Raw genomic sequence first — 27,999 nt, 5'->3', positions numbered from 1 at the left:
TTTCAGCAGGAACAAAGCAGAGTGGCTTCATTTTTTAAACACCCAAGTTCATATTTTCGCCAGTCTAGCTACTAGTCATCCTAACCAGCCAGATATGTGACCCTTCATCCACAGAAAACATGAGTCTGTCTGTCTGTCTAAAAAGTTGTTGCTACATTCATCATACATGTATTCTCTCGTTTGTCCGCAAGCCATTGAATTACAGTTTACCACACGAACGCCCTGCATCGCATCGTTCTAGATTCCCAAGCACACCCCAGATAGGATCCAAGCCAAGCCACAAAAAAAAAAGGGGGGGGGGGGGGGGGGAGTGAGCCAGTAATGCGAATACCTAATCGACTTGATAAGTGAAGAGAAAGTCAGGCGTTACCGGCACCAGAGCCTTGCTGCTCTTGCTGCTGTCCAGCGCCCGTGAATTGTTCAGTTGATACACCATTAGCGTGCTGCTGCTGCTGCTGTTGCTGCTGCTGTTGCTGCTGCTGTTGCTCGACACCCTCCATCTGAGACGAAGGCTGCTGCTGCTGCTGCTGCTGCTGCTGGCCGCCCCCGAGATGCTGTCCACCCAACCCCATCAAATCCGTCGTCTGTCCTTCCTTCTCCAACACCTCCGCCGCAGCTTCAATCACCCCCATCGTCACCGGCAACAGTCCTCTGCCGAGCTCTCCCTCGCGGGGATGCAACGCATACACATTCGCCTCCATGCTCTCCCCACTAAACACCACAAAGTTCTGAATCGGCTGCTGCGTCTGTCCCAGAACGTTGATCACGTCCTGCGCCAGCTGCCCGCCCAACACCGCCGCCACGGGAGCCAGCTCGGCGCCCACGTTCTGCAGGAACGATCGCAACAACTCGGCCCGCAACGTCTCCGCGGGCAGGCCGAGGGCTTTGTGCTTGTCGCTGCACATTTGCGTAAAGGCCGCGAGAGCGGTGTGGTTGGTCAAGAGTTCGGGCCCGGTGGGCGGGACGCCGAAAGTGGAGGTGAACTGCCAGAGGGCACGCAGACAGCTGAGGATAGGGGTGACGGCGCGTTTGCGGCGCGGGGAGGAGAGGATGTCTTGGGGGAGGAGGGAGGCGTCGGAGGAGGCGAGGAGCCAGGTGGAGTAGAGTTCGCGTTTGGTGACGAGCTCGATGTCGGAGTCCTTGTTGTCGGGTTCTTTGGGCGCGACGGAGACGATGGAGCGGGTTTTGGTCTCTGGACCCAAGGTGGTGGAGAGGTTGGAGCGCTGGCGCTCGATAATAAAGTCGTGCTCGATCAGGTCGGCGAAGAGGAAGCCGTAGAGACCGTGCGAGCCGGCGGCGTAGAACTTGCGGCCGTGGATGCGGGTGGCGGTGTTGATGACGTTGAGGGTGTCGGCGTCGAGGTCGGTGGCGATGATGATGTCGAACGACGAGTAGAAGGACGAATGCTTGGTCCGGATGTCGTCCGTGTCGACAATGACTTTAACGCGCGGGTTGAGACGCTGGAGGGAGGCGCTGGCGGCAATGGCGCGGTTCTGGCCGAGGTGCCCGTCCTCGGCGGACAGGAAGAATTGCGCGCCCAGGTCGGCTTCGGAGACGACGGCGTGGTCGTTGATGGTCAGGGAGCCGATACCTGCCAGGACGAGGTTCTTGGCGATCTCGTTGGCGAGGGCTTTCATGGTGATGAGAAGGATGTTGGCAGAGCGGATCTTTTCTTGGGCTTTCATGCCCCAGAGTCGAATTTGCCGGTCATAGAGGGCGATCTCATCTGTTGAGGGGGTTAGTTTCGTAACCTATCTCCAGACATAAGGAGGGTTAAGCACTTGCCTGCACTGATGCCAGCAGCCGAATGGGAAGCCTCTTGACCAGATCCGTTAGTCTCGGTGGTAGTCATGATGGACAACGACTCTTTAAGGACGACACTTTGGTTGTTGTGGCCAGGAACAAAAACGACCCCTTTGGTTATTTGCGCCAAGTGATATTTGCGCTTGTGGTTGTAGGTGGTGAAGTTGAGGTGAGAGGTGAAGGAACGCGGGCAAGCGAACGATTCGGTTCCTAGACCGAGAACTAAACTTGGAAACTTGGCGAAGAGTTGCCTTTTCTAGATTCTGACAGCAAAATAGTTAGAATTGGGTTCAAGGTTTTTTTTTGAGACCAGTGATATCAGTGCGCATGCCGTACTATTGGCCGTTCGATCTCAAGTTGAGGATGGTGGTTGGTGTTGAGATTGAGACGCGTGGTGCAAAAGTAGGTGGAAGAGGCCTGTGCATTTCGGCGGTTTTACTTGACTATCTCCATTAACAAACTGAGTAATACGTAAGATCGGACAACGGCAAACACTCGCGCTTCTTGGATCTTTTGGAATGATTTCGCTAAGGATCCAATAGATGCTACAAACGCCACCCGTTATCAAGTTTGAAATCCAGCAACCAAGGTAACTTTGCAACGAGAAGAAGAAGAAGGGAACGGAATGCACTTTGTGGTTTGGACGGGGACTTGGGGTTACACTCAGTGAACATCCATACGTATCGTAGATCCCGATGCCAAATGACGCCAGTTAAAGTGGTACTTGCACATCATGGCCACTATGGCGCCTCATCAAGTATATGCTAACAATTACACTCCCACAACGTCAGTGAAGGACAAGGTACCTATTACCCTCCATGCCAGAATAGGTACCTAGGTTCTCGGTGGATATGGATATGGATGGTGTTGGCTCGCCCAGCTGCCCGCCCGTGGTTGACTCCTCCTCTCGTCTCAGGGTGTCCCGTGCAACGGCCGGGTCTAGTGTGTACACTACAAGATGATCGGCCACTCTACAATCCTTTCCACTTTCAACACTCTTTCCTCCGTGATCATTTTGACATTTGACATTTGACCCTTGACTTTCGCCTTCTTTTTCTGCACATTTTGTTTACTTGAACCATCTCTTTTTTCAAGCGCTATTGTGCCACTCCTATCTTTCGCACGCTGGTCTGTCTTGTCCCAGCCGGGTTCTATTCCTTTTACCTCCCCGCTTGCGCCTCCCCCCCCTGGTCTTTGTGCCCTCAAGCTTCATGGTAAGTTGCCCTTTCTGATATGCGCTTCCACGGCCCCCATCCAAACCTAACATATCGCCGCGTTATCAAACCTGCCGCTTCTCTGCGCCTTCCACACGCACTGGCGCCTCGACATATGGCGTATGAGCCCAGTTCGAAGCTGTAAGCTTCTGATTTACACCCAGACCACCTCGCTGCAGGAACACATTTTCTGGTGTCTTGTTACCTGCGAGTACTACACCTTAGTACTAACTTTCATCCTTCTCTTGTACCCTAGTCCGACAGTCGACCTCTAAGGTCGCCCTGGGATTCGGAATCTCGCCAAAATAACGCCCAACCCGATGCCCTTCCGCCGAGATCTCCCACGGCGATATCCCGAGAACGATTTGAGGCTCTAGAAAGATTCCACGACCGCATCAGTCGCAACCTAGCTCTCGAACAGGCTGCCTCCAGGGTGCTCGCTCGGTCCAGGATGTCCTCCGGCTCTGACCGGTCTCTTCGCCGGCGATTCAACCAGGATTCTCAACCCTCTAGCAGCTTTTTGCCGCCTGCCATTCCAAGTTCAACTTCTTCGACCCCTACCCCACCCTTACTTCCGTCCCTTCGTTCGCTTGGCTCAAGGGTGCGACCCGGCGTGTCGGCGCCCGGAGGCCAGAACGGCCGCCCTTCCCGTTATTCGCCCTTTGACCGGGCAATGGAGAGGCACCGAACTCATATGAACCCTGCCAGGGAGCGCAGCTACGTGACGCTCGGCGAGCTTCAAGACTCGTCCAGCTCTTCACAGCCTTCGCTCTTCGGTAGGAACACTCCTCCTGAGGATATGGAAGAACTAGAAAACTTTCGGCGCGCAAAGCGACGGAAACTGGATTCCGACAAGGTATCGCCAAGCTACAAAAATATTCTGTACGGAAAATACGGCCAGGTGGAACCCGGTCCGCTTCTTTTGGAGATTGTTAGCTGTGATGGTGGCTTGTTCAGGGATGGACGGGCCTATGTGGCGGAAAACATCCTGAAAGACGACGCTTCGGTTTATTGCACAAGGACTAATCGCTGCAACATCATACTACGACATCACGGTGGTACTGTCTTCAGCTTGAAAGAGTTGGTCATCAAAGCACCTGGTTCACATTACTCTCAGCCGTATGTGTTGTCTTGTTTCGGATATCTTTCGATTGCCTTGCTGACCGGTCTCTAGGGTCCGAGAGGGCATGGTGTTTGTTTCGATGGAACATGATGACCTGTTGAAATGTACAGCGCAATATCAAATTCAGTATGAGCAACCAGCGAATCCACGACCACGGACATCACGCGACACTCCAACAATCTACTCGGTCCGACACGACGACGATGGACGGATCTACCCCTCGAGATATCGACGCGATTACATATCAGATCTGATCAACACTATAGATGATGATGATGACGATGATGAAGATCAAGCAGCAGCCGCGCTACCTCCCGAGTTTTCGGCTGCATCCCAGCCTTTCAATGTCACGACCGAATGCAGTGATGACGAAAGCGAAGGAGACGAAAATCATTTGCGGCGTAGGCGAACCCCCAACAGGATTGGTGCTTTGCCTTTTGAAAGCGACAGTAGTGATGACGGAAGAGACCCATGGAACCCCAGCGGTTTGGACTGGACTGATCTCACTCGTGCGCGACACTCTGCTAGTTGGCGTAACGAATACGACACGGGAACCCCCGAACTTGAACGAGCGCGAGAAGCCTCGCAGGTGGCCACGCAGGAGGCGGTACGAGCCGTTGGCGGAGCGCTTATGTCTCCGCTGGCCCAATTCTACATTGAGAAGGACAAGAACAAGTGTACCATCAAGTTCGACCCGCCGGTGAGCGCGCGGTACATCCTGCTCAAGATGTGGAGTCCACATCCTGACCCTCTTAAAAATATTGATATCCAGGGGGTTATAGCGAAAGGCTTTGCTGGTCCGCAGCTATTTCCAGCCCAAACACTGCAATGAGACTGAGTCAAAGAAGGTGATCAGTTCTTGCAAGGCATGCATCATCCGGCAAAACGGGGTTGGCAAAATAAATGTTCGCGTCGTCTTAAATAGACTACTGGTCTCACGAGACTAGTGCTTGACGGTCAGCCGGGGGCAGGGGAGTTTGGAGTTTTGGTATAAATGCATCTTGTTTAAAGGCGATGATACTTGGATGATGGCTTTCAACGGTCATGGGAATTGGTATCAGCGGGTTATATGGAGGTACCTCACGGCATTATGGCAAAGTGCGCTTTCTCGTCAACTGAACCAGATGTTCCCCCAGCCATACGTTCCCTCTGCTAAGCTCATAACCCAAAATGACAACCGGGCTCCCTTAGCCACACTTTGGTTGTTCTCATTGTTGTCCTGTCGCTACATGGGCTGACGAGGAGAGGTTGTGAATCCGTGGGTTAGGGTTCATCATGAGCCGAGCGGACGAGTTCAACAAAAAAAGATAAGCCAAAATGAATTGTCCGGTATGTCGGCTTCTGGCATCTATGTCTATACCACCAGGATCCTGTGATCTTCTACACAGTACACTGCAACAGCAACTTCATTACATTTTGCAGAAGTTGAACTGTTGAAACAAGCCCCAGTCTATTCTACTACGCCCCGCAAGTGAGCCTCTTTGGGTACCTTGCATATCGCAACAATGATGAATCATAATGAAAATGGCGGTAGTGTACACTACCAAATGGGAAAGCCACTGCAAATCTGATTGGGCAAACAAGCTTTAGGAGGCGGTAATGGGGTCGGGTAGACGTAGAGGATAGCTTCCATGTCGCTGTAACATAGTGGGCTGTGTGGCAAGCCTTTTGCCATCCCGAGGGTGGCTAGGCACTGCTCGCGTAGCCTTACGAGGATTGCTCCAAAGTGTCTGAGTCACCGGTGATTGAAAATGAAATTGTATCGATGCAAGTGCACTAGAATTTCGACAAACTCATACTTCTCGATGGCAAAAATGGAAGGGTTTGAGTAGAGAGGTTGGGTTGGTAAGCCGCATGTATGCGTCCATGTCTTGTTGTTGAAGGCAAGTACTGGTACATACATCTGTAAGGGTCTTGGTACCCGCTTCCAAAAGCTGTGTGGTTCTTCCTCAGTCCAGATTCCAGATTTGATAGCGCCCCACTTTACACATAGCCTGGAGTCTGAATCCAGATTATATTTTCCTTCCATCGCCCACCCCACCAGTCGTCATTCGCGAAGCAGCAAAACGGCATTCTATACCTCCAATCTCCATTGCTTCAGTCGCATAAACTCAATCTCTCCGTCTCTATCGGAATACCACTTCACCCACCAAGTAAAGGAAGCCCACTAGGAGCACTACACAAGAAGAACCGAAGCCATGGCTGTCCGCGCCCAGTTCGAGAACTCCAACGAGTAAGTTTTGCTTGGCCTCCACGTTCCGAGATGGGGAATCGCGATGCGAAAATCGAAGATCTGCCCCGCCTGCCACCGACGACGACATCAATACCATGCTTCGACACCGCGACAGCAAGGCGACTCTTGAATCTGAATGGGGGGCGGAGGGTAGTTCTTCGGGATATCAAGTAGCAGACGCGCTAACATTGTCTGCTTTCTCAATAGGGTTGGAGTCTTTTCCACACTTACAAACTCTTACGCTTTGGTCGCCGTCGGTGCCAGCGAAAACTTTTACAGCGTCTTCGAGGCCGAACTCCAAGATGTTATCCCTATCTGCAGAACCACCATTGCCGGCACAAGAATCATCGGTCGCTTGACAGCTGGGTAGGCGCTTCTTCCCTCTGCATTTTTGATTGAACTTTTAGTCCCAAGTATCGGAGGGGGCGCAACCGAGAACCTGATTATGGGACATTGGTAAGCTAACCACGAGTAAAAAAAAAAATTACAGTAACCGCAAAGGTCTCCTCGTCCCCACTACCACAAGCGACCAGGAACTGCAACATCTGCGCAACAGTCTCCCCGACGACGTGCGCATACAACGTATCGAGGAGCGCCTGTCGGCCCTGGGCAACGTGATTGTGTGCAACGACCACACGGCGCTGATCCACCCGGATCTGGAGCGCGAGACCGAAGAGATCATTGCCGACGTGCTCGGCGTCGAGGTGTTCCGCCAGACCATTGCCGACAACGTGCTCGTCGGTAGCTACATGGCGCTCAGCAACCAGGGCGGCCTCGTTCACCCCAAGACATCCATCCAGGACCAGGACGAGCTCAGCTCCCTGCTCCAGGTACCGCTGGTGGCCGGCTCCGTCAACAGAGGTTCCAACGTCATCGGCGGTGGCATGGTGGTCAACGACTGGATGGCCGTCACTGGTCTTGATACTACGGCGCCCGAGCTGAGTGTTATCGAGAGCGTGTTCAGGTTAGGAGAGGGTGCCGCGCCTGGCCAGATCAACTCCAGCCTCAAGGATACCATGGTCGAGTCTTTCTACTAAATCCAATGGTTTTTCTTTTGTGGGCTTGTTTTGGAGTTGGTGTTATCTGTGCTTGGTAGGCAAGGAGAAAGGAAGGCAATGTGTGAGGCAGGAGGGAGCGGAGGCGAGAGATGGATGTGTAGGAGGCGGGATTCTTGTCAGGTATACCAACGACAATGGGTCGTTTCTGACATGCATGCTCAAGCGTGAGCAAACAAGGCGATTTTTCTTCCAATGAATGGTTCCTATGACTGGCGTTTTTGCGTGAGGATATGGATATGTGTGAAGATGACCGTGGTTGTGGCTCGGCCTGGATTGCGAGATTGCTTCGAGTTTTGGAAATGCCATCTGGAATGAAAAAAAGCTTCCAGTTGACATGGCCATGGCCGTTCAGAATAATCACGAAGTATAGATACTCTTCGAGGTTCAGTTAACATGTGACATATAAGTCCAGAACGCGGGACCAATGTCTTTGGGATTTGGGGCAAGGCACGGTTTTCTGCCAAGGGTTAGGGTTGTACTGGTAGTTCTTGGTTCACCTGTCATCCAGTGAAGAAGACCAACTGAAACTCCAAGCTCGTCCCCTATGCTCTATGACGGGATCATCACCTCCTTTTACGAATGCAAATCCAGACGCCAAGCGAGATGCCTCTTGAGACAATTCCCCATCATCAATGTTTACAAAAAAACCATCATGCAAAAACACAGTACGGCATGTACCACACCCGATGCTGCCTCGAGTGCCAGGGTTGGTTGCGATCGCGGCGGTTGCCAGCAAGCAGCGGTGATGCAGTGTTTCATCATGCACGATGATGTGGTTGTCCGTTCCAGGGACTCGTGGGACCCAGCATTCGTCAACACTTTGTTGACCTGACATGTCCATATGCATAGAATGGGGGGCTATAGAATGCGTATAATACCTACCACGAGTCCAAGTCCACACACAACGACATGGTAATCCACGGCGGCTACGTATAATGTCTCACTCGAGAATCCTGCTTCTTCTTCTGGAAACGGCTTGGTATGTGATGGGTGGAAATAATTTAAACCACGCAGCTTTATTCCGCGATGCCCTGACCGTTGAGAGACATGCAGCTTGTGGCAAAAGATGCGTGGACTAAACTACTAGACTTAGTCATGAGTGGAAATATCGTTCGGGAATATTGGTTTCTTTTGAAACGTCAATCTGGGGGGTTTTTGGTCAATTTCCAGGAACGTGAAATTCGACGAAATTGCACAGACCCACGAACCCGTCTGATAGTCAATCGGCAGGTCCGATCTCGATTCTCCGCAACGAGCAGCTTATAGGCTTAGGGCTAATTAGTTTTCAGCGTTGTTGTAGATGTGTATGAAGCGTGTGAGAAAATCCTTCATGAAAAAACAAAAACTGTAGATTGAAGTCGACCCAGATCTCAAAAGATGCACAAGTGCTGCAACTTCAATTGCACAAAAACACTGCCAAGTGCGTGCCACGCAGCCGCAGTCCGCAATGCCGGGCCGGGGCAGGTGCGGGCCAATCGGTGGAATCCTTGTCGGTTTCTGCAGACGTCAGGTTGCCAAGGCTTCGAAAAAGAAGGTTGGGAATCTCTAGCTTCTTCACGACCCCGGAAAACGGAAAAGAAAACAGGAACGGAAGTGGAAGCCTGTCCCGGCTTAGCGAACCCCTGGAAGTTCAATTGAAAGGTGGACGCCCGTGGCTCTGTCTCCTATCCCGCGATCCCTGTTGAGGACGGTGGTGTGCCCCCCAAGTACCTACTCTGGTGGTGGACTGCCTGGTGGTGGTGGGTGGGTGTGGTGGACTGCCCGTGGTGGTGCCGCCGCCGCGTGCGCGCAATCAGGCAAAGTGGAAAGGGGAGAACGGGACCTCGCTTCGGTCCAAACTTCTCCAGACCGTTGGACCGTTTTTTAGTTTTTTAGTTTTTTAGTTTTTTTTTTCATTTGGGTCTAACCCCTTGATATTTTCCCGTGGTTTTGGTTCTTGGATGGCTTTAGTTATCGTCAATTCTTTTCCTCTATCACCGTCACGGTTCGAACTTCCATTTCACCCAACCCGCCTGTTCGGACGATAGAATCTCGTGCGCCTACATCGGCCTACACCTCTCCCGAGCCAATATATCGGTCAAGACTTTGGACCCCTGAAATAAGCGCATGAGCCACGGCACGCCAGCGGCATATACTACTCTTCCGCCCCGTCCACCTCCGCACCTCTTCGAAGCCCGCCCGACTCGAGTTCATCTTTGACCCAAGGCACTCCCCATCTTGGATACCAAAACACGATTTTAGGATTCCCGCCGCCAATTGCCACCCTATCCACCTCAGCTACGCACCGTGGAAGCTGTGGAAGCTTGTTGCATTCCATTGTCTTGCTTTGGCGTTGAAACTGGTCTCAGCCCCAGACATCACCCCCATATTGTGCACATTGGCCAGCCGAAGCAGTCAATACTCTCTCTCTCTCTGTATTCCTAGAATAACACGGTGGTAGAGGAGCCGGACATTCGGTCGCCTGGACTTGAAGAAACACTCCGGCCCCGCCAAACAGGACATAAGCCGACCGGCCAGACCAACAACGGCTAGATTCGCCTACCAGGGACTACCAGGGGACACACAGGAGAACGGACACGGGACCTCCAGGGATACTGTGGCAGCATTCCAAACTTTTACTACATACATCATGCCCCTTAGACCCAATCCTGCTCTGCCCCCCTCGCAGCCAGCAAGAGACTTACCGCCTCCCCAACGCCCCATTGAACGTCCAACACCTCCTCCCAAAGCCCTAGCCCTGCGAGGATCGCTGGATAAGATCAGATCCGTCAGTTCAGAGCACAACGCCGTCCCCCCCAGAGTCCCAGAAAAGCCGCGCATAGTGCCCGCTCCACCGCCTCGCCCATCCTCGACCATCATCCTCCCAGCCCCCTCCACCTTGGCCCCCTTGCAAGAGTACCACAGCGGGTTTTCTGAGCAAGACGCTGAGTCGGGCTCGGGTCTAAACAAACATCGCCGCGGGTCATCGTTCCCGAACCTGATCGCCCTCACCTTTGGCACCGAAAACCAGCCCGCCTCCTCCTCCTCGGAGCAAACCGACAGTTCCCAAGGAGCGTTTGCCGACTGGCTGAACAGCTCGGGCGCGGCAGCAGCAGAAGCATTGGGAATGGCTCCCACCTTAACAGCCCGCAGCAGCAAAGCGAGCAAGGCGGCGGACAATCAGTCCCTGACCGGCTCCGTTCGCGACGGTGACACCTCCTTGGACAAGACGCCCACAAGGTCGCGTAGACGCGGGACCAACGCCAGCCAGTTTAGCAACCGCAGCAGCATGCATGAACCATCCACGCCCAAGGGTAACGTCACCTCCCGGCTCATATCGGCCATCTCGTCCAAGTTCACGCCGGGCCCGGCGGCGTCCTCTGGCCCTGCCGTTGACGACGACGAGATCTTGAACCTTGACATCGAGGCCGCCCTGTTCCCTCCCAATGGGGCTGCGCCCAACAGCGACATCTCCCCGACCGCGTACAAGGACCTGCAGGCCAACGCCATCGGCCTCTTCACCAAGATGCAAGCCGCCTTCCGCGAGCGCGTAATCACCATCCGCGACCTGGAAGCCGAGAAGTCTGCCCAGCGCGACGAGATTGAGGCGGCCGAGACGCGCGCCCAGCACCTGAAGATGCAGCTCGAGGGTATGGCGCGCAAGGCTTCCGAGCACGAGCAGGCCATCCAGAAGCTGATGGACGAGCTCGCCTTTGAGCGCAGCAAGTTCCGTCCCGTCCCACAGCGCACGTCGACCATCATGTCCGAGTGCAGCGTTGTGTCGGAGGACCTCGGCGTCGACGCCGACTACAACGCCCGGCGCAAGTGGCGCGAGAGCGCCAGCACCATCAAGACGGACTACTCGTACTCGACTGACACCGACAGCGTCGCCGAGAGTGAGAGCGTGTTCTCGGCGCGGTGCCGCAGCCCCATCGTTCCTGGTGGCGGCTTTGATGGTACCATGAGCATCGTCAACAGCCCCGCTCCCTCAGTAACGACGTTGCAACGGAACGTGAGCGTCACCAACAAGAGGAGGTCCATGGGCCCTCCTCCCCCCGTCCCGACCACCCCCAAGCCCAAGATCATGGGCACCCAGATGAGCGCGTTCCAGAAGATCATCAGGGGCATCGCGCCCGGCTCGGACGAGAACGGGTGCGTGAACTGCAGGGGCCAGGACGCCAGCATGGCCTGGGACACGGTCGGCTTGCTGCGTGACGAGAACAGGCACTTGAAGGAGCGCGTGGGTGAGTTGGAGATGGCGGTCGAGGGATGCTTGGACTTGGTTAACGGCATTGGCCTGTAAAAGCTGCTGTCATTCCAATCCAGCTGATGCGGCGTTTAAGGGTTTTTATGACTTGGCTTTCGTTTTGCCTTTTGTCTCTTCTTTTCTTTTCTTTTTTTGATTAATGGCCGTGGATGATGACAACAACAACAACAACAACAACAACAACAAAGATTTAGCATGACCTAGACCGCCGCGGGCTAGACTCTGGATTTTGTTTCTTTTTTGCATTGTGTGTCTGTGGGTTCCGTTGAAACAGATACCATTTTTGTTTGATACTAAGATGATATATATACCAGAATGGGGGGTTGGCTTATGTAGGTAGTATGGGAGGGTTTTAAAGGGAGAAGAGACCGAAAGGGCTTTTATGATGTCGGGATGAAGTGGACCATGAGGTGACCGATCACAGTCAACACAGAGCCTGTAAAAAGACAGATAATGTATATAAAAGCCGGGGTCCCTTTTTTTGATTTCACTGCTTTGTGTCTATAAGTCAAGAATATGTCCATAAGAAACCCCCGCCGGCGCGTGCGTGCATATATGTCACTGTTCAACATGCGTGTCTGTCGGGACACATGAGGAGAAGCTGATTGTGATGTAAACATGTCCAAGAATCACACGAACCTGAACATCTGTGTGACCCTGTGAAATATGTATGTATGCTCATCACGGAGACCAGTCTACAATAGGCACCGCCCTCCCGCAACAACCGCTCCGGGTCAAGTGCAGTACTGTCATATTCCTCTTCTGTATCTTTCCCGCCATCCGAGATAGACTTCCCTGGTAAAGCTCTTTCAACCAGAGCTCGGCTGCCAGCTATCTGCTATACCTGGCGTTTGTAGGCGTCCTGTTTGTAGTTTCTTCTTTGTCGACCCCATATCAACGGCCTGTCCCCCTCTGAATATCCACCCGGATCCACCCAGTCCGACTCAGACACTCCCGTCTTCTCCAACTCATTGTCCATCCCCACCTAGATCTCAGTGCGCAGTGACGGCGGACGCAGTACCATCGTGGTGGTGCTTATCCTTGAGAAAGAGGTGCTCGTAAACGCAGTAAATAGCAAAGGCAACCGAGGCGGTGCCAAAGCCAGGAAGAGCGCCCTTGAAGCGCTCGGAGCGGGAGAATTGGCCGGTGGTACGCCAGGACTCGCTGTTTTTGGGAAGTGGGGGATTCTCGCGTTGGTTATCAAACTCTCCTCCACCAAGAGCACAGCGTCGAAAACCTGTACTCACTTCTTGATCCAAGGATCGTGCTCGGGCACACGGGCAGCTCTACGGAACTCGCTGATGTTGAACCCCGTGGGGTTCTTGGGGACGGCGCGGAGGACTCTTTCGTTGTTGTTAGGAATCGCAAAGCTGGTACTCGTAGTCGTAAGTGAGACTCACCGTGTGACGCGCATTTTGGTGACTGCAATTGCGTGTTAACGTCGATGCGGGAATGGCTTCACCAGAGCTGCTTCGATTGGTTTGGCGACGTCGACGACGTTGTCGCCGCACCCGACGTGCTTGGCCTGTGCGGCTGCTTAGTGTGTAGTGTATACTACTACGTACAGACACCGACCCGCACCACCATCCCCAACCCTGTCCCTTGGCGGCAGAAAGGGGGCCTCGTCCCCTCTCATGGGGAACACTGCAACCATAGGCAGCTGGCTCGTGCGCCGAGTCAGGAAATGGTACGTACCTGGTTGTACCTGTGCTTGCTGGCACTTTGACATCAACCTCGACTGTGCTCCTGGTGGCCCGTGCAATCGACAGCCTGCCGCCTCGGCCGCCTCCAACGTTCAGTTCCATTCAACACACTCGCTGCAACTGGAACTGGAGCAATTGAGCGAACCCAACAACTCAGATAGCAACTGCTGTTGACAGCCCTCGACCGTGCACCCGAAACGCACAGCACTCATCCAGCTTTCGACCCGTCCGACGAAATCTGTCAACACGCACCACAGAACTTAACCTCTTACTTGCCAGGCTGTGCCCCTCCGTACTCGTTCCCCTCGACCGCAGTCGCACCGATCCTTTGCCTGCCAGCCACGACGACGATATCATCCAGTCCACATAGGCCGATCCCACCGCCGGCTGAGCGCTCGGCCGCCCCTCCGTCATCCCGCAGAGCAGCGCCTGGTCAGGAATGGTGCATACGCGGCCTACACTTTTAAGAGCAACCTTTACAAGTCCGATATCACGATAGACGCACAGCATCGAACCCGTCTAGTGGCTGTCGCTCTTCCGCGATGCCTCCTCCACCCATCAACAGGTTCCCCAGCGGACCTTCGCCCTACCATCAGCAGTTTCCTACACACGGCCAGCACACGGCAAGCCATCCTCCGCAGCTGACAGGAAACCCCGCCTACCTCAACCAGAACGCCCAAGTGAACCCCTTTTCGGCAAATAGCAACCTATTAGGCCTCGGCGGGGGACTAAATGCTGGTGGTGGCGGCTTCAACGTGGGGGGAGACTCGGGGCTGGCAAGCCATGCTGCGAGGATGGGATTCCAGCACGGGGCCCAACTGCAGCAACAACAGCAGTCCCAACAACAACAACATCAGCAGCAGCAGGCCCAGCAACAGACGGCCCAACACTCACAACATGCCCAGCATGCCCAGCACCAACAGCACATGCAACACGCACCACAACAGGGTCACGGTGCCCTTGCCGACCATGTCACGCGATCGCAGAGCAAGAGCCGGATACGAGAGGTGTGGAGGCACAACTTGCACGAGGAGATGGCCATACTGAGAGACTTGGTGGACAAGTATCCGTATATTGCTATGGTGGGACTGCAGTTACCCCCTTACTGGGAGAGGAGAGCTTGGAAATGGCTAACGTGGGTTGGACTTCTTTCTAGGACACCGAGTTTCCCGGCGTTGTGTCGAGACCGATGGGAGGTTTTAGGGGAAAGAGTGATTACCATTACCAATGTCTCAGGACCAACGTCGACATGTTGAAGGTCATCCAGATTGGCATCGCCCTATTCAACGAAGACGGCGAGCAACCCCCTGCGCGACCAAACTCGACTGATGCTATGGATCTCGCAGGGAAAAGGGCGGCCAATCAACAGGGGCCGTTTCCCTTTGCGTGGCAGTTCAACTTCAAATTCTCTCTTAAGGAGGACATGTTTAACCAGACCTCGATCGAGTCTCTGCAGCAAGCCGGTATCGACTTCAGCCTACTTGAGCGGGATGGCATCGACCCCAAGGAATTCGCCGCGCTGCTTATCCCATCCGGCTTAGTGTGTTTTGAAGACGTGCGCTGGATCAGCTTCCACGGCGGCTACGACTTTGGCTATCTTACAAAACTTTTGATCTGTTCTCAGCTTCCGAACGACGAGGTTGAGTTTGACCAGATCATGAAGCTTTACTTCCCTTCGACGTACGACGTTAAGCATCTCATGAAACACGCTATCAAGCAGTACAACACCGGTGCGCTGACTCCCAATGACCCGGGTGCGGCCGAGATCCTCCAAAAGTTCGAGCAGAAATCAGGCCTAGAACACATCGCCGACACTCTCAAGGTTAAGCGCGTGGGTAGTGCACATCAGGCGGGCAGTGACAGCCTTATTACTGGCAAGGTCTTCTTCGAGCTACGGAAGCGCATCTTCAACGGAGATATTGGTGGCGAGCACGTCGGCAAGGTCTGGGGTCTCGGCATCCCCGATTTCTCCGTGGTTGCCAGCCTCCCCACTCTTAACACGGCAGCCGCGACTGCTAGCAATAACAACACTAACAACACCAACACCGAGAGCTCAGCGACTGGGCAGCAGGCAAACGGTGCGCAGAACGGAACGCCCAGCACGCCCAACGGTGCTCCGGTAAACCTCGCCGGCGCGCTCGCGGCTGCAGGTGCCAACGCGGCTCAAGCGGCCGTTGCTGCGCAAGCTGCTGCCGCCGCCTCGCACAACACCAACGGCGGTGCGGCGGCGCTGGGCAACCTCGGACCGATGACGCCCGGCGGTGGAGGTGGCGTGTTCGGCCAGTTCGCGTTCGGCTCCAACAACAACACCAACAGCAGCAGCAACCGAGGCTAGAAACATCCGGGGGCAGGCTCTAATATGACGGTGGTTGGAGGTGGTGGACGAGTGCAAACAACAACAAGCGTCTCTTAGTGGGACATGCTACTGGTCCTTTTCTTCCTCTTCTTCCTCCTCGTCCTCCTGGGTTGGTACAACATCTATATTCTCATTTAACCTGTGCCGGTGCCTCCAGCGCCAGCGCTGGTATGGGACCCAGTCCACCGACGTTACATACCCGAAGAGGAGTAGTTGATGATGTTGAGTGTGCGAGGGGTGTCTAAGGGCGGGATGTGGTGTATGTGTGTGTGTGTGGATAGAAGGGATGCGATGCGATATGCATGGGTCAAAGGAGTTTGAAACGTGCTGCTGGCTTGTGTGTTATTTCTGTCCCCCTTCCTAACCTTTTTTTTTTTTTTGCGCTCCATTTTTTTTTCTTGGTCAAAATTTTTATATCTTCGGGGTCTTCCTTCCTACTACATGCTTTTATCAGTTATCATCGTTGATATATCCGTGATCAAGAATGGAGTTCGTGCTCTCTGGCTTGTTAAAGAACCTAAACACTCTCAGCGGTTTAGAGGACTTGGGGAATAAGAAAAAAAAAAGCGATGGACAAACAAACACCTTGTCGTTACATGACATATATGCACGGAGTCGCGTGGTTAAAGCACACTTTTCCAAGGAAGACAGCCCGCAACTGATGGAGACAAGAAAGAAAAAAAAAAAAGAAGGGGAGGGATTAAAAAAATGACGGGACTTGCCAAATTCTCCTTGGCGCCTCCTCTCTATCCACATCATCACCATACCCTAGCGGAACCGGCTATGTTCTGGTGTTTGCCTTCGACTTTGGGTCTTTTCTTCTTTCTTTTTTGGTTGTATACTAGTAGTCCTTTAGCGCTTACATTACACCCGTGTGGTTTACACCTTTATGTTGTAACTTGTTTGGCTGCATTATACTGGCGAAAATGGTGTCAGGGAAGAGAAGCAATCCATTCACGGAGTACTTCAGTAAGTAGTTGATACAAAATGAGTCTTGGTTTCACCTCATTCATTTACTCTTTTTGAGCTTGAAGCTCCTCCACATACGTGGTATTTTTGAGTCAACGTGTAGGCCAAAGTCATGAAAGTCATCAGTTTTTATACCTAGACTTCTTCTTATGATAATGGCAACGCTGTTTTGGGCTCATATGCGTATGTCTGCGCGTGTGTGTGTGTGTGTGTGTGTGTGTGTGTGTGTAAATACGGTATGCCATGCCGCGTATCTTATCCCCAATCTTACCATCCTGCGATCTTTTTATTCCATCCCAACATAGTGATATAGAAGCCAACGTAATGTCTCCCCCATCCGTACCCATTCCCAAGCTGTTTACTGCGCTGTTGAGTCTCTGTCCTGGGACGTAGTCCAAACTGAAACCAGACTAATAATGATAATTTCCCCAAATGATGAGTTCCTCTCCCTGAGAAAGCAATGCGATGATAAAATCCCCCAAACACCCGTAAATCATAGCCGTCAGTCAACCCGCGTCGTAGCATATACCCCAAATTCCCCAGTTAATGAAAGAAAAGATAGACCCCCCAAAAGAAGCACGTGTGTCGTTGCTCGTAAATCGAAAACCGCAGTATCAAGCAAAAACCTTCTTCAACGCCGTCCTCGAATACACCTCGCCGGTAACCAAGTCCTTCACCTGCCCCTCCGCCAGCCCCGCCTTGGCCGCATACTCATCCAGCTTTGCCTGTCCGTACACGCGCCCGTTCGGCAAGAGCAGCAAGTCATTATCCAGATGGCTCTTGCTATGGTGCGCATAGGGGACGTTCTTGGCCAACTCGTTCAGCTCGATCGAGCAGATCGGGCATACTGTGCTAGTCATGCTCGTCTGGCTATGCCCGGGCTGTGAGGAAGAAGTCGTCTTTTGCGTGCCGTGGCAGGCGGGCGTCTTGAGGGCCGATAAGCCTGAGGACAGGGCTGTGTGCAGCAAGGGAAAAGTGGGCAGGCCTAACAGCTTGTTATGCGCTTCTACAAAAGAGGTGGCGAGCTTGGTCCACCGATCCGGACTGTACCAGGCGGCGTATTTGAGGGGGAGGTTCTTGTCGGTGGGCCGGTGGGCGAGAAGGGCGGCCATTTCGCGGACCTCGTCGGGGTATTGTTCTTGGAAGGGGGCAATGTATTTCTTTGCATGGGTAATAGCCTCCACGGATTTGGATGGGGTGTTGATGCGGAGGAGCTCGATGTATTGTTGGCAGCGAAGGAGAAATTCGAGGTTGGACTGGGGGATGGGAGATGATGTTAGCGGTATGGGGATTGACGGGGAGAACGGGGGTGTTGTGTCGGCCTACCTGTAACTTTCGAAGCTCTTTCTTGTTGTCGTTGCACCAAGCCAACGCCTCGGTGACGCTGCCGTTCTCGAGAGACTCGCGGATCTTGCTCATTGTCAAAAATGTTTCCACGTCCACCAAGTCGTGCATCTCGCGCTCGTTTGCCAGGGCTTGGGCCGAAGTGTTGTATCCGTGCCGTAGCATGTAGTCGACCAGCAGTCGATCCAGACGTTTCCTGGACCAAGCCTCGTATTTAACATCTTCAACCGAGTGCATATCCGAGAGCTCGCGCAGATGCGCCACACGAGCATCAAGCTGCTTATAAAGCCTGGTTTCCTCGTTGGCATACGTTGACAGCTTGCGCTTCATGCCGCGCATCTTGGCAATCATGGTATCGAGGTTCTTGACGACATCTTCGGGCGATGTCTTGCCGTCGAGGGATCCTTTCGCTGTTTCTTTCAGGAGCTTGTTGAGGGTTGTTGACTCTTTCTCGACGGTGAAGTGAGCAGATCGGAAGTTCTTGCGGAGGAGTTCGTATGGCAGACGGAGCAATGGCTGGTCCTACAGGTGAGGTTGAACAGAAGATTAGTTGATGGCGATCGAAAAAGGTGGTTCAAGGGGGGGTGAAGGAGCACCTTACCAGTAGTAGATGGTTATCGTGGTTTATCTTTGAGGCTTCATGATCTGCCATCTTGGCAAGGCAATAAGACACGGGCGGACCGCCAAGATGGTGTACCGGGGAATGTTGGAGTTCAAAAGTCCGGAGGTATCGTTATGATCGGAGTATTAAAAAGACAAGACGGGATGAAGGAAGGGTGGTCAAGTACGTTTGGTTGATACACGGCGATCTAGGATGCCGGATAAGGTACTGCAGTGATGGGACGGAGATGGACCTTGACGGCCATGGAACCGGTAGTGTTAGTCCCGTGGGACAGACCGGGAGCGGGTACCCCACTGATGTCAGCAGGGCATCCATTGGCTGCCCCACTATCCCACCTACCAGCAATTACACTAGTACTTATAGTTCTGCACAAGTTGCATAAAGTCCTGTCTAGCTACTATCACGAACTAGCGACAAAAACAGACAATGAAACAACCAACATTCGCTATTGGTTCATGTGTATATGTGCTAGTAAAGGTTTTGGGGATGTTTGAAGCCTCATTCAAAGAATACAGGTCCTCAGGTTCTGCTGGGTGAGCGTTGTAGGGGCTGGTGGTGATGTGATACCGTTTAGGACGGTGATGTACATGGTAGGCCTCGACGAATGATTTCCTCATGCCGTTGGCTTTTCAATGATGACGCGTTTACGTACCTACATAACCTGGCGGAAGGCTGATCCAGATGGTTGCCTAGCATGGTAGCTTTTGAAATATCCACGACGGCTTGGTGAACTCGGAAGGCTGCCATCTTTTCCATGCTGCTTTGAAGCCTGTCCACGGAGGGAGTGAGTGATGTTGATGGAGGGTCAGATGCTAGTGCTCGTGATTACAGTCGCCCAGATCATGTGCCGACCTGTCTCACACTGTCATCTTAGAGGCCTCAATGGAATTACGTGAAAAGGAGAACCTAAGTTGGTAATCGCGGCCGGATTTGGGGTGTGATTGAGTCGTTGCATTCACGATAATCAACGGGCCTTTGCAGTCAGGCACGGGGTTTTCCTGTGCATCGGAACCTGTAGCAAGAAGGCAACGGATTTCCATATCATGCCCCGGCACGCACATCCCAAAGATGTGTGTCTTTGCCTTAAAGATAGCCACACACTCATGGTCAAGTGGAAAAGGCACTCAGGCAAATGGGGATAATTGGGGTTGTATTATTGGGGCGCACGTGCCTGGAATGGGATTAGGAGGCCGCACATGTGCTACCCGGCAGAGTCCTCAACGCCTCCAAGGTGCCACGCTCACACTTTCCATGATTTGACATGTTATGTGTCCCAAACAAGATGCACATTGTCGAGAATGCCCTGCAAGGTGTGAGAGAGCTAGAGTGGTAGGAACAAAGGGGAAGATGAGGAAGACTGCCATATGTACAGTATGCGGCCAGGCTACACCACACTATAAACAAAACAGTGGGGACACGGGGAGTTGACCGGGGAATGGGCATTCGGGCATTCACCATTCATTGAAGCATTGCGCATGGTCCGTGCACAGAAAGGTGTGTCTCTAGTCTTTCTTATACATACAAGCCGGCGGCTCGACCTCCTTCGCTGCCTCTCGCTCAGCTCACATGACTTTCTCCAGATCAACTTCGAAAAAGAGGCTTTTGCTAAGCCCGGCGAACGCAAGATCCAGGAACTGAATCTCTTTCAATAACCGGTACGTTTTCTAACATGATTCGACTGATAAATACCTTTCTCTTGGTGCCCAAGTTTCTTTTTGGCGTTGTTGTTGGTGCTTGTTTCCTTGAAGCGTTGGATGGGTCCAAGTCCTGATTGACGCAGTCACGAGTTTTGCACATGACCTCGACCACCTCGTAAGAATCCCAAGCGTCCCGACCACCAAAGCCTCTAGTCAAGGTATTTGCTTCACAACTTATTCCATATGCTTTTCCCCATCAACGCGAATGGAGTCCTGGCTCGTTGATGCACGCTCTTCAACTTGCTGTCAAGTCCTGACAGACTTTTGATGATCTCCCGAACTATGCGACCGGCGACAGTCTTTTCTTTTGTTTACACAGTCGAAGGCGACATGGATCGGGAGAACATCATCACCAATTCCATAAGCCATCAGGTCCTTCATCGACTCCACATGCCGCATCACGAACATAGATGCAGCTTCATATAGGGCTTGCACGTCGTTTGCGGACGGTCCATGGCGGCCACCTACACTCAACGCTCTTCACAGCGGGGCCAATATCATCAGCGTAGCGACGCGTTAATTATGTCGCATGGGAACCGAGCCACCGTCTGGAGTTCTGCTCAAGGCCCATCATTATCACGACACATATGTCAAGCAAGTGCTTGCCAATCAACTCTACTATTCGGATCGTGAAGATATTACCCAACTACTGCTTGGGTTGTTTCTCCAAGTTGTTGGTGCTGGTTCCTGGACTTGGGGTTGAGATGAGGCAACAGCAGCACGCAAATTGACCCGTGGGTTCCGTTGACTAAGGTTGTTACTGACTATGAGGTCTCAGCATCGTGTTTTCCTTCTCAGAGATCTAAAATGGCTGCTCCCGTTGCTATGGAGCATCCCGACCTCACAGACCTTTCCAACGCCCCAGGACAGAAGCGAAAGCGCGCATCCGAGTCCGCTTCGCCCGATTCTCGAAGAAACAAGCGCGGTGTTCCACCGGCGACAATGGCGGTCCCTGAGCCAGAGGCGTTCCTGGAGAATGCTGTCAGCATCGCACAAGCAGCCCATGATCATGTCAGCGCCGACGATTTCAATGCGCTGGCCCAGGCTGCCTCGGATCACACAGACACGGCCGATGCGAACAGCGCTACTAACACTGCCGCCGCCGCCCTCAACATGTATCCCACTCTTCATGTTCCTCCACCAACTGAGGAGACTTTTGCGCCTCCGCCGCCAGGACCAGAGATGCAGCACCACCACGAGAATGCCTATCACAACCCGTCTCCCGTCCAAGAGCCAGACGGACTGCCGCCTATGACCCCCCAGACATCTCTTCCACCGGCCAACGGTGTACAGCCTGAACCGCCAAAGTGGGGAACGCATCTCCCGCCCAAGCCGGCCGTTGGCAGTGAAGAGTGGCACAAGATGAGGAAAGACAACCACAAAGAAGGTAGGCACTCGGAACCAACCAACCAGACTAGAATTTTGGTTAACCAAGACAACAGTGGAGAGACGACGTCGCGAGACTATCAACGAAGGCATAAATGAGCTTGCAAAGATTGTTCCCGGATGTGAGAAGAACAAGGGCTCCATCCTTCAGCGCGCTGTTCAGTTCATCACTCAGCTTAAGGAGAATGAAACGCAGAACATTGAGAAATGGACACTGGAGAAACTGCTCACGGAGCAGGCTATCCAGGAACTAAGTCAGTCCAACGACAAGCTTAAACAAGAGGTAGATCGGCTATATCGGGAGAAGGAGATGTGGAAGAGCATTGCCGAGTCAGCCGGTTTACAGCCTCCTCAACCAAAAGAGGAACCAGAGGGCAGCAGCTAGCGGGATGTTACTGAGAGGTTCTTCTGATTCTTGCTTAGGCTATTCTCTTCCTGAGAAATTATTTGGCGTTCTTAGATTCTCGTGGGAGTGGACCTCATGTATAGCGTCACTCTTGATTATTTACCTTATTCTGGGCTTCGATATGGCTGTTTGGAAACATTATAACAACAGCACAACATTCTTTTATGGTGGTGGTTTTGTAGGTTCTGCGCAAAGCCATTCAGCAGGTTCCATGAAATACCCTTTGATCAACAGATTGATGATGGCATCTGACCTTACGTGGAGCTGTGAACGCACGCGCGGAGGAAGCTTGGGTCCAGGACGGAGTGAGGTCCCCAGATTCCAGCGGGGTTCAGCGGGACTCGGCGGGGTCAAGTCAGTTATCTGATAGGCTGGAGATGACGCAGCATGTTGACTGGTACATATCTAGCTAGGATGTTGTGATATGGCGCCGATAACGCGACTTTCGTCTACTACAGTACTACCTATTTACGAGATGAGAATAATGGAGATCAATCACAGAGTAACGGAAAAAGGATACAGAGAGAAGACGTTTGGTATGGGGTATCTGCAGTCGGCGGCACAGAGACTAAGGTGCGGCGGTGCAACGCGTCAAAGGACGGAGCGATTACACTTCTTCATTGGCGTGGTCGGAAGCTTGTCCTCGTCCCTCACCATGTACGATGATCTCGGGATATTTTGCCCCTGTTAAGCGATAGCTGATAGTCGGGTACGAGACGTTGGGTCGTTCCATGTACGTAAACACTTTGTCTCCTGCCCGTGTTGGCAAGGCGGCGGCCAGGGCGGCTGTAAGTTGGAAAGTCTAAGTACTCTACACTAGAACAGACGTCGAGATTTCGATCAGCTAATTATCTCCAATTGATGTACGTACATCCTACCTATGTGTCCCCAATGCTGTCTTGACGTCTGTCCTGTATCGGCTTCCCCGCTTTCCATATCTCATGTGGTGGCATGGGGCTTCTTATACAAAATAATAGCCACTTTACTTCCTCCCTGTTTTACTTCATCATTCCTTTCCTTTCTGGCCCATTGAAGTGAGTGGCGTTTCCTCCTCTTCTCCGAATCACCTGCAGGTATCAGCTGAGGACCTTCAATTCGCTATTCCAAATCTCACAATCCACTTCACTTTGTATTACTTCTGTAAGTCCCAATCCCTCTTTCTGTTTGTTGCTGAAAATCGGTTGTATTCCCCCAAGTTCATCGACTTACACAACACTCGAAGTAATCACAGGTTAGTCAGTGCGGACTTGAAGCTGGATATTGGGTGTAAGAAACCATCTCAGACGAACACGCCAGCATAACAAGTGACACCACATGGCCTCCAGACTTCTTCGGAGCAGCTATAGCGGCAGCCTACGTGCCGTTTCTACTGCTTCGACGGTTCGACCTGCGGCCGTTTCCGCAGTACACCAGTTCTCTAACCGTCGCCAGTTTACTGCCTCTAGCAGCAAGATGGCATCATCATTCTACAAGGACTGGGAGCCAGAGGGTCCCACGGTCAAGACCGAGATTCCGGGCCCCAAAGCCAAGGAGGCCATCAAGGAGCTTGATGAGGTCTTTGACACTCGGAGCTTGAACATGCTCACTGATTACCATAAGAGCGTGGGCAACTACATTGCCGATCCTGATGGCAATGTCTTGCTTGATGTGTAAGTGACTATGACTCCCAGACCAAGAATACAACAAATTAACTATATCCCCTTCTTCCACCCAACAGCTACGCTCAAATTGCCTCCATTCCCATCGGCTACAACAACCCCGTCCTGCAAGACGCCGCCCGCAGTTCCGACATGGTCAACAGCATCATCAACCGCCCCGCCCTCGGCAACTTCCCGCCCACCGACTGGGCCTCGGTGCTCAAGACGGGCATCCTCAAGGTCGCGCCCAAGGGGCTCAACCAAGTCTTCACCGCCATGGCCGGCTCCGACGCCAACGAAACCGCCTACAAAGCCGCCTTCATGTGGCGCCGGCAAAAGGAGCGCGGCGGGCCCCAGGTGGAATTCACCGCCGAAGAAATGGAGTCCGCCATGATCAACCAATCGCCCGGCGCTTCGTCCTTGTCCATCCTCTCCTTCAAGTCCGCCTTTCACGGCCGCTTGTTCGGCTCGCTGTCGACCACCCGCTCCAAGCCCATCCACAAGCTGGACATCCCCGCTTTCGACTGGCCGCAGGCGACTTTCCCGCTGCTCAAGTACCCCCTCGAAGAGCACGCCGAAGAGAACGCGGCCGCCGAGCAGGCCGCGCTGGACGAGGTCGAGCACCTGATCAAGAACTACCACATCCCGCCCGCGGCGGTGATCATTGAGCCGATCCAGTCCGAGGGCGGCGACAACCACGCCTCGCCCGCCTTCTTCCGGGGTCTGCGCGCCATCACCAAGAAGCACGGCGTCCTGCTGATCGTGGACGAAGTCCAGACGGGCGTCGGCGCCACAGGAAAGTTCTGGGCGCACGAGCACTGGGACCTGCAAGACCCTCCCGACATGGTGACCTTTTCCAAGAAGGCGCAGACGGCCGGTTACTACTTTGGCAACCCGGAGCTGCGGCCCAACAAGCCTTATAGGCAGTTCAACACGTGGATGGGCGACCCGGCCAGGGCTTTGCTCTTCAAGGCCATCATTGGCGAGATTGAACGGTTGGGACTAGTGGAGCATACGGCTCGCGTGGGTGACTATCTGTATGGCAAGCTGGAAGGACTGGCGCAGAAGTATCCGGGCCAGTTTGCGAATCTGAGAGGCAAAGGACAGGGAACGTTCATTGCGTTTGATAACCCGCGCAGAGACGAGTTTCTGGCGAGGGCGAAGAAGTTTGGGGTGAATATTGGCGGCAGTGGACAGAGCGCGGTTAGGTTGAGGCCCATGTTGATTTTCGAGGAGAAGCATGCGGATATCTTGGTGGATGCTTTGGAGAAGATTGTCAAGTCGTTTCAATAAATGATGAGGGAGTGATGGTCATGACTGATGGGACTTGAGGGGCTTGTATGATGTGCGCCGGAAAACAGAATGGCAGGAGGAATCCCATTTCCCGGAGCGGGAGTTTGGAAAAGAAATCGAATTGACCAATCATCTCTGTGCACATTTGGTATAATGGAAATGATGAGCATGACTCCCTTCGACGATATGCTTCAAACATCATCATGCGATCAACATCCACATATGCCATGGATGTCTTCTCGTCGTGAAAGAAGAGGATAACTCTGTGTCGTGAAAGCGCGAAGGCTCATCTATAATATACATATTCATACGACAATGCCTGCATTAACTCATAAACGCTATCCTACATAAGATACAAACGCTACCCAGCCAGTCTCTGCCATGCAGCTCCGTTGTCGCTCATGCAAATGTTCAATCTATGCAATCCATTTGTATCACTCATCCTTCCACCCATATCATATCAAGATCGTATGCATCATGTCCATATACACCACAAAGGAAGCTCTTCAAAAACGCCCACTCGAAACTTAAGTCCCCTCTTACAACACATGGCCATAAAGTCCCGACTCAAACCCGCCATGAGCCACTCCATCATCCTCAAAAGCGGTCGACGCCTTCTCAATCTTGTTCAACTGCTTCTGCGAGGGAGCCTTGTCGCCCAGCTTCTTGACCAGCTCTTTGGTGATATTCTCCACCTCGCTATCCAAATCGAGCCATCCCCTCAGGAACTTGCCGACATCCGTGTTCTCCACGTTACCCCTGATTTTCTCGGTGCCGGGGCCGCCAGAGCTGTAGATGTTTACGTCCACGGCGCTGTGGCCGTGCGTGCTCCAGCCCACACGGGCGCGGACGCTGACCATGCGGGCAAAAAGCTGGATGGCCAGGGCGGGGTTGCTGGCAATCGAGTTAAGCTCAACCTCGGAGGCGTCCTTGATGTTGAGGTGCTTGACAACGAGCTCGTCATTGATCCAGCGGAGGAGCGGCTCTTCCTTGTCGCCGGTTTCGGCAATGTGCTTGAGGAGGAGGGCGGTGAGGAGCTCAGATGAGGCGTTGGCGCGAGCGAGGACAGTGGGGTGCCAGTTGTAGACGGGAAGTTCGCTGGGCGCCTCTGTTTATGGTGTTAGTTACTGTCATAAGCAGGAGGAGAAGAAAAGGGGAGGTATGAACATACGCCAAGCAGTGGACAGACCACCAGTTTCGTGATCGCTGGTGGCAACCAAAATGGTCTCAGTGTCCGACTTCTCAATGAAGTCAAGGACAGACTTGAAAGTCTTGTCGTACTCAAGCACCTCACGAACCTGAGCAGCAGGATCGTTAATGTGACCGGCATGGTCGATTCTGCTACCCTCAATCATGAGGAAGAAACCCTTGTCGCTGTCCTTGGTAGCCTCCTCAAGCGCCGCCAGAGCCGTGGCAGCCATCTCGCTCAGACTAGGGTACACATCCGCCATGTTGCAGCGGTCGATCTCGAAGGGAACATCTGTGGTCGCAAATAGACCCAACTGGGGCAAGGAAACGTTCTTGCCCAAGCCCAGGGAATCGAAGCCGGCGCGATCACTAACGTAGTTCCATCCATACTCCTCCTGGGCGAGCTTAGTAACATCGATGTCATCCTGTCTGCAGCTGCCCGGAGTTCCCTTGGGCAAGAAGTGGCACCTGCCGCCGCCCAGCATGAGATCGACAACGCGACCGAGGGGTCCATGACCGATCTCATGTAGCGCAATCTCATCGCCTTGCATGCGATGAAAGACGTGAGCGGCGAAGCAAGCAGGAGTGGCGTCCGTGATATCGGTCGTCACCACCAAGCCGGTGTGGTACCCAGCACGCTTGGCAGCCTCGAGGACGGTACCACAGGGTGTGTGATCGGGAAGCATCGAGATAGCGCCATTGTAGCTCTTCAGGCCGCAGGAGAAGGCAGTGGCACCGGCAGCAGAGTCCGTCACCAAGCTGTTGCTCGAGCGCGTGCGGGAGGTACCCCAAAAGTGACGGTCGAGGGTGAGGGTATCGTCGATAGGCAAGTCCTGGGTGAGCTGGCGGAAGGAGCGCGTAAGAGAGAGCGAAGCGGGTCCCATGCCATCGGACACCATGAAGACCAAGTTGCGCTTGCCGCCGGACGGGGAACCGTGCTTCTTGTCGCCGGCTACAGAGGAGGAGTCAGAGACTGCGGCCGGCGAGATCGACGAGTGTTGGGTGGAGTTACTGTGCTGGATCACCACGGCCAAAACGATGACGGCGGCGGTAGCCAGAAGGGCCCAGGTGAAGAGCGCAAGCTCGCGCCATCGTGACCTGGGAGCGGCATTGTCGTTCTCGCGATCGGGAGACTGGTCAGAGGCCAACAATGGCGTGCGTTCCGGAGACGGCGCCTGTGCGGTGGAATCCACCCCCGGTTAACCCTCTTCTTGGAAAAGGTAGAGAAGGCGCTTTCACTTACCATTGCGGTGTAGAGAGAGAGCGATGTGATGGTTTGCGATCAGCCCAGCAGAAGAGAGCACGGTCAATCTTTTGGTTGGGACTTCTTCCTATACTGAGCTTTCAGTTGCATAGACAGAAAGGGAAGAGAGGGGAAAGAAAGCCAAGATGCGGAAAGATGGGACGAAAAAGAGAGACGGGACTGAAACGAACCTGACTTGGACCGGCGGCGCGTGCCTGTCTGTGCCCGCCGTCTCGTTGTCTCCGTCACGGTGGGCGGGTGACGTGGTGCACCTTTCCTACAAGGTAAAGCGCTGGCGGCGACTGTTTGAGCACCTCTTTGGCTAGGTATCTCCAGGCAGGGGTCGTAACAGAGGACGTCCTCGCATCTGACTGGACGAGACGTTACCTTAGGTACTTATTAACGCACACTGGACACCTCCCGCCTCACAGCGGTCAAGACGCAGCGCGGGCAGCGGCGATAGATAGGTAGGGCTGCA

General features: G+C 53.4%; 10 protein-coding genes across 18 annotated transcripts; 6 read left to right on the top strand and 4 right to left on the bottom strand.

The window, feature by feature from the left end:
• Positions 1-29: 29 nt before the first annotated feature.
• NCU09006 lies at positions 30-2,240 on the bottom strand. 2 transcript variants are annotated; one of them, XM_011395686.1, is made up of 3 exons: positions 2,140-2,240; positions 1,786-2,066; positions 310-1,726 (listed from the first exon to the last, which is right to left on the bottom strand). In XM_011395686.1, the coding sequence occupies exons 2-3, from the start codon at positions 1,850-1,852 to the stop codon at positions 360-362; spliced, it is 1,434 nt and encodes a 477-aa protein (XP_011393988.1). In that variant the 5' UTR covers positions 1,853-2,066; positions 2,140-2,240; the 3' UTR covers positions 310-359. The 2 variants fall into 2 exon arrangements, with proteins under 2 accessions (XP_011393987.1, XP_011393988.1); XM_011395685.1 differs by having other exon boundaries at positions 30-1,726; positions 1,786-2,223.
• A 527-nt stretch (positions 2,241-2,767) lies between these two features.
• Positions 2,768-5,669, top strand: NCU09005. 2 transcript variants are annotated; one of them, XM_011395684.1, is made up of 3 exons: positions 2,768-3,158; positions 3,274-4,136; positions 4,192-5,669. In XM_011395684.1, the coding sequence occupies exons 2-3, from the start codon at positions 3,469-3,471 to the stop codon at positions 4,970-4,972; spliced, it is 1,449 nt and encodes a 482-aa protein (XP_011393986.1). In that variant the 5' UTR covers positions 2,768-3,158; positions 3,274-3,468; the 3' UTR covers positions 4,973-5,669. The 2 variants fall into 2 exon arrangements, with proteins under 2 accessions (XP_011393986.1, XP_011393985.1); XM_011395683.1 differs by having other exon boundaries at positions 2,768-3,017; positions 4,192-5,560.
• Positions 5,670-5,938: 269 nt separating this feature from the next.
• NCU09004 (eukaryotic translation initiation factor 6) lies at positions 5,939-7,897 on the top strand. Its single transcript, XM_953939.3, has 3 exons — positions 5,939-6,373; positions 6,581-6,739; positions 6,864-7,897. The coding sequence occupies exons 1-3, from the start codon at positions 6,339-6,341 to the stop codon at positions 7,408-7,410; spliced, it is 741 nt and encodes a 246-aa protein (XP_959032.1). The 5' UTR covers positions 5,939-6,338; the 3' UTR covers positions 7,411-7,897.
• Positions 7,898-9,281: 1,384 nt separating this feature from the next.
• NCU09003 (hypothetical protein) lies at positions 9,282-12,223 on the top strand. The gene has a single exon (XM_953938.2). The coding sequence runs from the start codon at positions 10,061-10,063 to the stop codon at positions 11,711-11,713; it is 1,653 nt and encodes a 550-aa protein (XP_959031.1). The 5' UTR covers positions 9,282-10,060; the 3' UTR covers positions 11,714-12,223.
• On the bottom strand, positions 12,179-13,243 carry nuo10.6 (NADH:ubiquinone oxidoreductase 10.6). Its single transcript, XM_953937.3, has 3 exons — positions 13,078-13,243; positions 12,925-13,020; positions 12,179-12,841 (listed from the first exon to the last, which is right to left on the bottom strand). Exons 1-3 carry the CDS (start codon positions 13,089-13,091, stop codon positions 12,670-12,672), a joined length of 282 nt encoding a protein of 93 aa, XP_959030.1. The 5' UTR covers positions 13,092-13,243; the 3' UTR covers positions 12,179-12,669.
• Positions 13,244-13,486: 243 nt separating this feature from the next.
• Positions 13,487-16,771, top strand: NCU09001 (CCR4-NOT transcription complex subunit 7). The gene is made up of 2 exons (XM_953936.2): positions 13,487-14,462; positions 14,537-16,771. Exons 1-2 carry the CDS (start codon positions 13,923-13,925, stop codon positions 15,713-15,715), a joined length of 1,719 nt encoding a protein of 572 aa, XP_959029.1. The 5' UTR covers positions 13,487-13,922; the 3' UTR covers positions 15,716-16,771.
• On the bottom strand, positions 16,730-18,903 carry NCU09000 (fyv-10). The gene is made up of 3 exons (XM_953935.2): positions 18,651-18,903; positions 18,032-18,571; positions 16,730-17,961 (listed from the first exon to the last, which is right to left on the bottom strand). The coding sequence occupies exons 1-3, from the start codon at positions 18,699-18,701 to the stop codon at positions 17,320-17,322; spliced, it is 1,233 nt and encodes a 410-aa protein (XP_959028.1). The 5' UTR covers positions 18,702-18,903; the 3' UTR covers positions 16,730-17,319.
• Positions 18,904-20,085: 1,182 nt separating this feature from the next.
• On the top strand, positions 20,086-22,715 carry NCU08999. 3 transcript variants are annotated; one of them, XM_011395681.1, is made up of 4 exons: positions 20,086-20,165; positions 20,252-20,326; positions 21,147-21,755; positions 21,811-22,715. In XM_011395681.1, the coding sequence occupies exons 3-4, from the start codon at positions 21,176-21,178 to the stop codon at positions 22,137-22,139; spliced, it is 909 nt and encodes a 302-aa protein (XP_011393983.1). In that variant the 5' UTR covers positions 20,086-20,165; positions 20,252-20,326; positions 21,147-21,175; the 3' UTR covers positions 22,140-22,715. The 3 variants fall into 3 exon arrangements, with proteins under 3 accessions (XP_011393983.1, XP_011393984.1, XP_011393982.1); XM_011395682.1 differs by lacking the exon at positions 20,086-20,165 and having other exon boundaries at positions 20,228-20,326; positions 21,811-22,660; XM_011395680.1 differs by lacking the exon at positions 20,086-20,165 and having other exon boundaries at positions 20,308-20,526.
• Positions 22,716-22,865: 150 nt separating this feature from the next.
• NCU08998 (4-aminobutyrate aminotransferase) lies at positions 22,866-25,450 on the top strand. 3 transcript variants are annotated; one of them, XM_011395679.1, is made up of 4 exons: positions 23,183-23,300; positions 23,383-23,391; positions 23,592-23,809; positions 23,878-25,269. In XM_011395679.1, exons 3-4 carry the CDS (start codon positions 23,613-23,615, stop codon positions 25,088-25,090), a joined length of 1,410 nt encoding a protein of 469 aa, XP_011393981.1. In that variant the 5' UTR covers positions 23,183-23,300; positions 23,383-23,391; positions 23,592-23,612; the 3' UTR covers positions 25,091-25,269. The 3 variants fall into 3 exon arrangements, with proteins under 3 accessions (XP_011393980.1, XP_011393979.1, XP_011393981.1); XM_011395678.1 differs by lacking the exon at positions 23,383-23,391 and having other exon boundaries at positions 22,866-23,300; positions 23,392-23,809; positions 23,878-25,450; XM_011395677.1 differs by having other exon boundaries at positions 22,866-23,300; positions 23,383-23,809; positions 23,878-25,450.
• NCU08997 (repressible alkaline phosphatase) lies at positions 25,329-27,963 on the bottom strand. Of its 3 annotated transcripts, none has more exons than XM_011395675.1 (4): positions 27,713-27,963; positions 27,522-27,609; positions 26,262-27,453; positions 25,329-26,198 (listed from the first exon to the last, which is right to left on the bottom strand). In XM_011395675.1, exons 2-4 carry the CDS (start codon positions 27,522-27,524, stop codon positions 25,630-25,632), a joined length of 1,764 nt encoding a protein of 587 aa, XP_011393977.1. In that variant the 5' UTR covers positions 27,525-27,609; positions 27,713-27,963; the 3' UTR covers positions 25,329-25,629. The 3 variants fall into 3 exon arrangements, with proteins under 3 accessions (XP_011393977.1, XP_011393978.1, XP_011393976.1); XM_011395676.1 differs by having other exon boundaries at positions 26,262-27,230; positions 27,291-27,453; positions 27,522-27,943; XM_011395674.1 differs by having other exon boundaries at positions 27,522-27,943.
• Between the last annotated feature and the right edge of the window lie 36 nt (positions 27,964-27,999).

This window comes from Neurospora crassa, linkage group III, assembly GCF_000182925.2.
Source record: "Neurospora crassa OR74A linkage group III, whole genome shotgun sequence".
In the NCBI taxonomy this organism is placed as follows: Eukaryota; Fungi; Ascomycota; class Sordariomycetes; order Sordariales; family Sordariaceae; genus Neurospora; species Neurospora crassa.
This window is presented reverse-complemented; position numbering and strand designations above follow the sequence as displayed.

What these genes read in the sequence shown, in the direction of transcription:
- NCU09004 (XM_953939.3), top strand. Translation starts at nt 6,339, where the DNA reads ATGGCTGTCCGCGCCCAGTTCGAGAACTCCAACGA. An exon ending in CAGTTCGAGAACTCCAACGA is followed by an intron (nt 6,374 to 6,580) that starts GTAAGTTTTGCT and finishes CTTTCTCAATAG; the next exon opens with GGTTGGAGTCTTTTCCACAC. An exon ending in ATCGGTCGCTTGACAGCTGG is followed by an intron (nt 6,740 to 6,863) that starts GTAGGCGCTTCT and finishes AAAAAATTACAG; the next exon opens with TAACCGCAAAGGTCTCCTCG.
- NCU09005 (XM_011395683.1), top strand. An exon ending in GGTTCACATTACTCTCAGCC is followed by an intron (nt 4,137 to 4,191) that starts GTATGTGTTGTC and finishes ACCGGTCTCTAG; the next exon opens with GGTCCGAGAGGGCATGGTGT.
- nuo10.6 (XM_953937.3), bottom strand. An exon ending in CACGATCCTTGGATCAAGAA is followed by an intron (nt 12,842 to 12,924) that starts GTGAGTACAGGT and finishes TCCCAAAAACAG; the next exon opens with CGAGTCCTGGCGTACCACCG.
- NCU09006 (XM_011395686.1), bottom strand. Translation starts at nt 1,852, where the DNA reads ATGACTACCACCGAGACTAACGGATCTGGTCAAGAGGCTTCCCATTCG. An exon ending in GGCTGCTGGCATCAGTGCAG is followed by an intron (nt 1,727 to 1,785) that starts GCAAGTGCTTAA and finishes CCCCCTCAACAG; the next exon opens with ATGAGATCGCCCTCTATGAC.
- NCU08999 (XM_011395681.1), top strand. Translation starts at nt 21,176, where the DNA reads ATGGCTGCTCCCGTTGCTATGGAGCATCCCGACCTCACAGACCTTTCC. An exon ending in GAAAGACAACCACAAAGAAG is followed by an intron (nt 21,756 to 21,810) that starts GTAGGCACTCGG and finishes CCAAGACAACAG; the next exon opens with TGGAGAGACGACGTCGCGAG.
- NCU09001 (XM_953936.2), top strand. Translation starts at nt 13,923, where the DNA reads ATGCCTCCTCCACCCATCAACAGGTTCCCCAGCGGACCTTCGCCCTAC. An exon ending in AGTATCCGTATATTGCTATG is followed by an intron (nt 14,463 to 14,536) that starts GTGGGACTGCAG and finishes ACTTCTTTCTAG; the next exon opens with GACACCGAGTTTCCCGGCGT.
- NCU09003 (XM_953938.2), top strand. Translation starts at nt 10,061, where the DNA reads ATGCCCCTTAGACCCAATCCTGCTCTGCCCCCCTCGCAGCCAGCAAGA.
- NCU08997 (XM_011395675.1), bottom strand. An exon ending in TGGTCTGTCCACTGCTTGGC is followed by an intron (nt 26,199 to 26,261) that starts GTATGTTCATAC and finishes CACCATAAACAG; the next exon opens with AGGCGCCCAGCGAACTTCCC.
- NCU09000 (XM_953935.2), bottom strand. Translation starts at nt 18,701, where the DNA reads ATGGCAGATCATGAAGCCTCAAAGATAAACCACGATAACCATCTACTA. An exon ending in ACGATAACCATCTACTACTG is followed by an intron (nt 18,572 to 18,650) that starts GTAAGGTGCTCC and finishes CCTCACCTGTAG; the next exon opens with GACCAGCCATTGCTCCGTCT. An exon ending in AAGAGCTTCGAAAGTTACAG is followed by an intron (nt 17,962 to 18,031) that starts GTAGGCCGACAC and finishes CCCATCCCCCAG; the next exon opens with TCCAACCTCGAATTTCTCCT.
- NCU08998 (XM_011395678.1), top strand. Translation starts at nt 23,475, where the DNA reads ATGGCCTCCAGACTTCTTCGGAGCAGCTATAGCGGCAGCCTACGTGCC. An exon ending in GGCAATGTCTTGCTTGATGT is followed by an intron (nt 23,810 to 23,877) that starts GTAAGTGACTAT and finishes TCCACCCAACAG; the next exon opens with CTACGCTCAAATTGCCTCCA.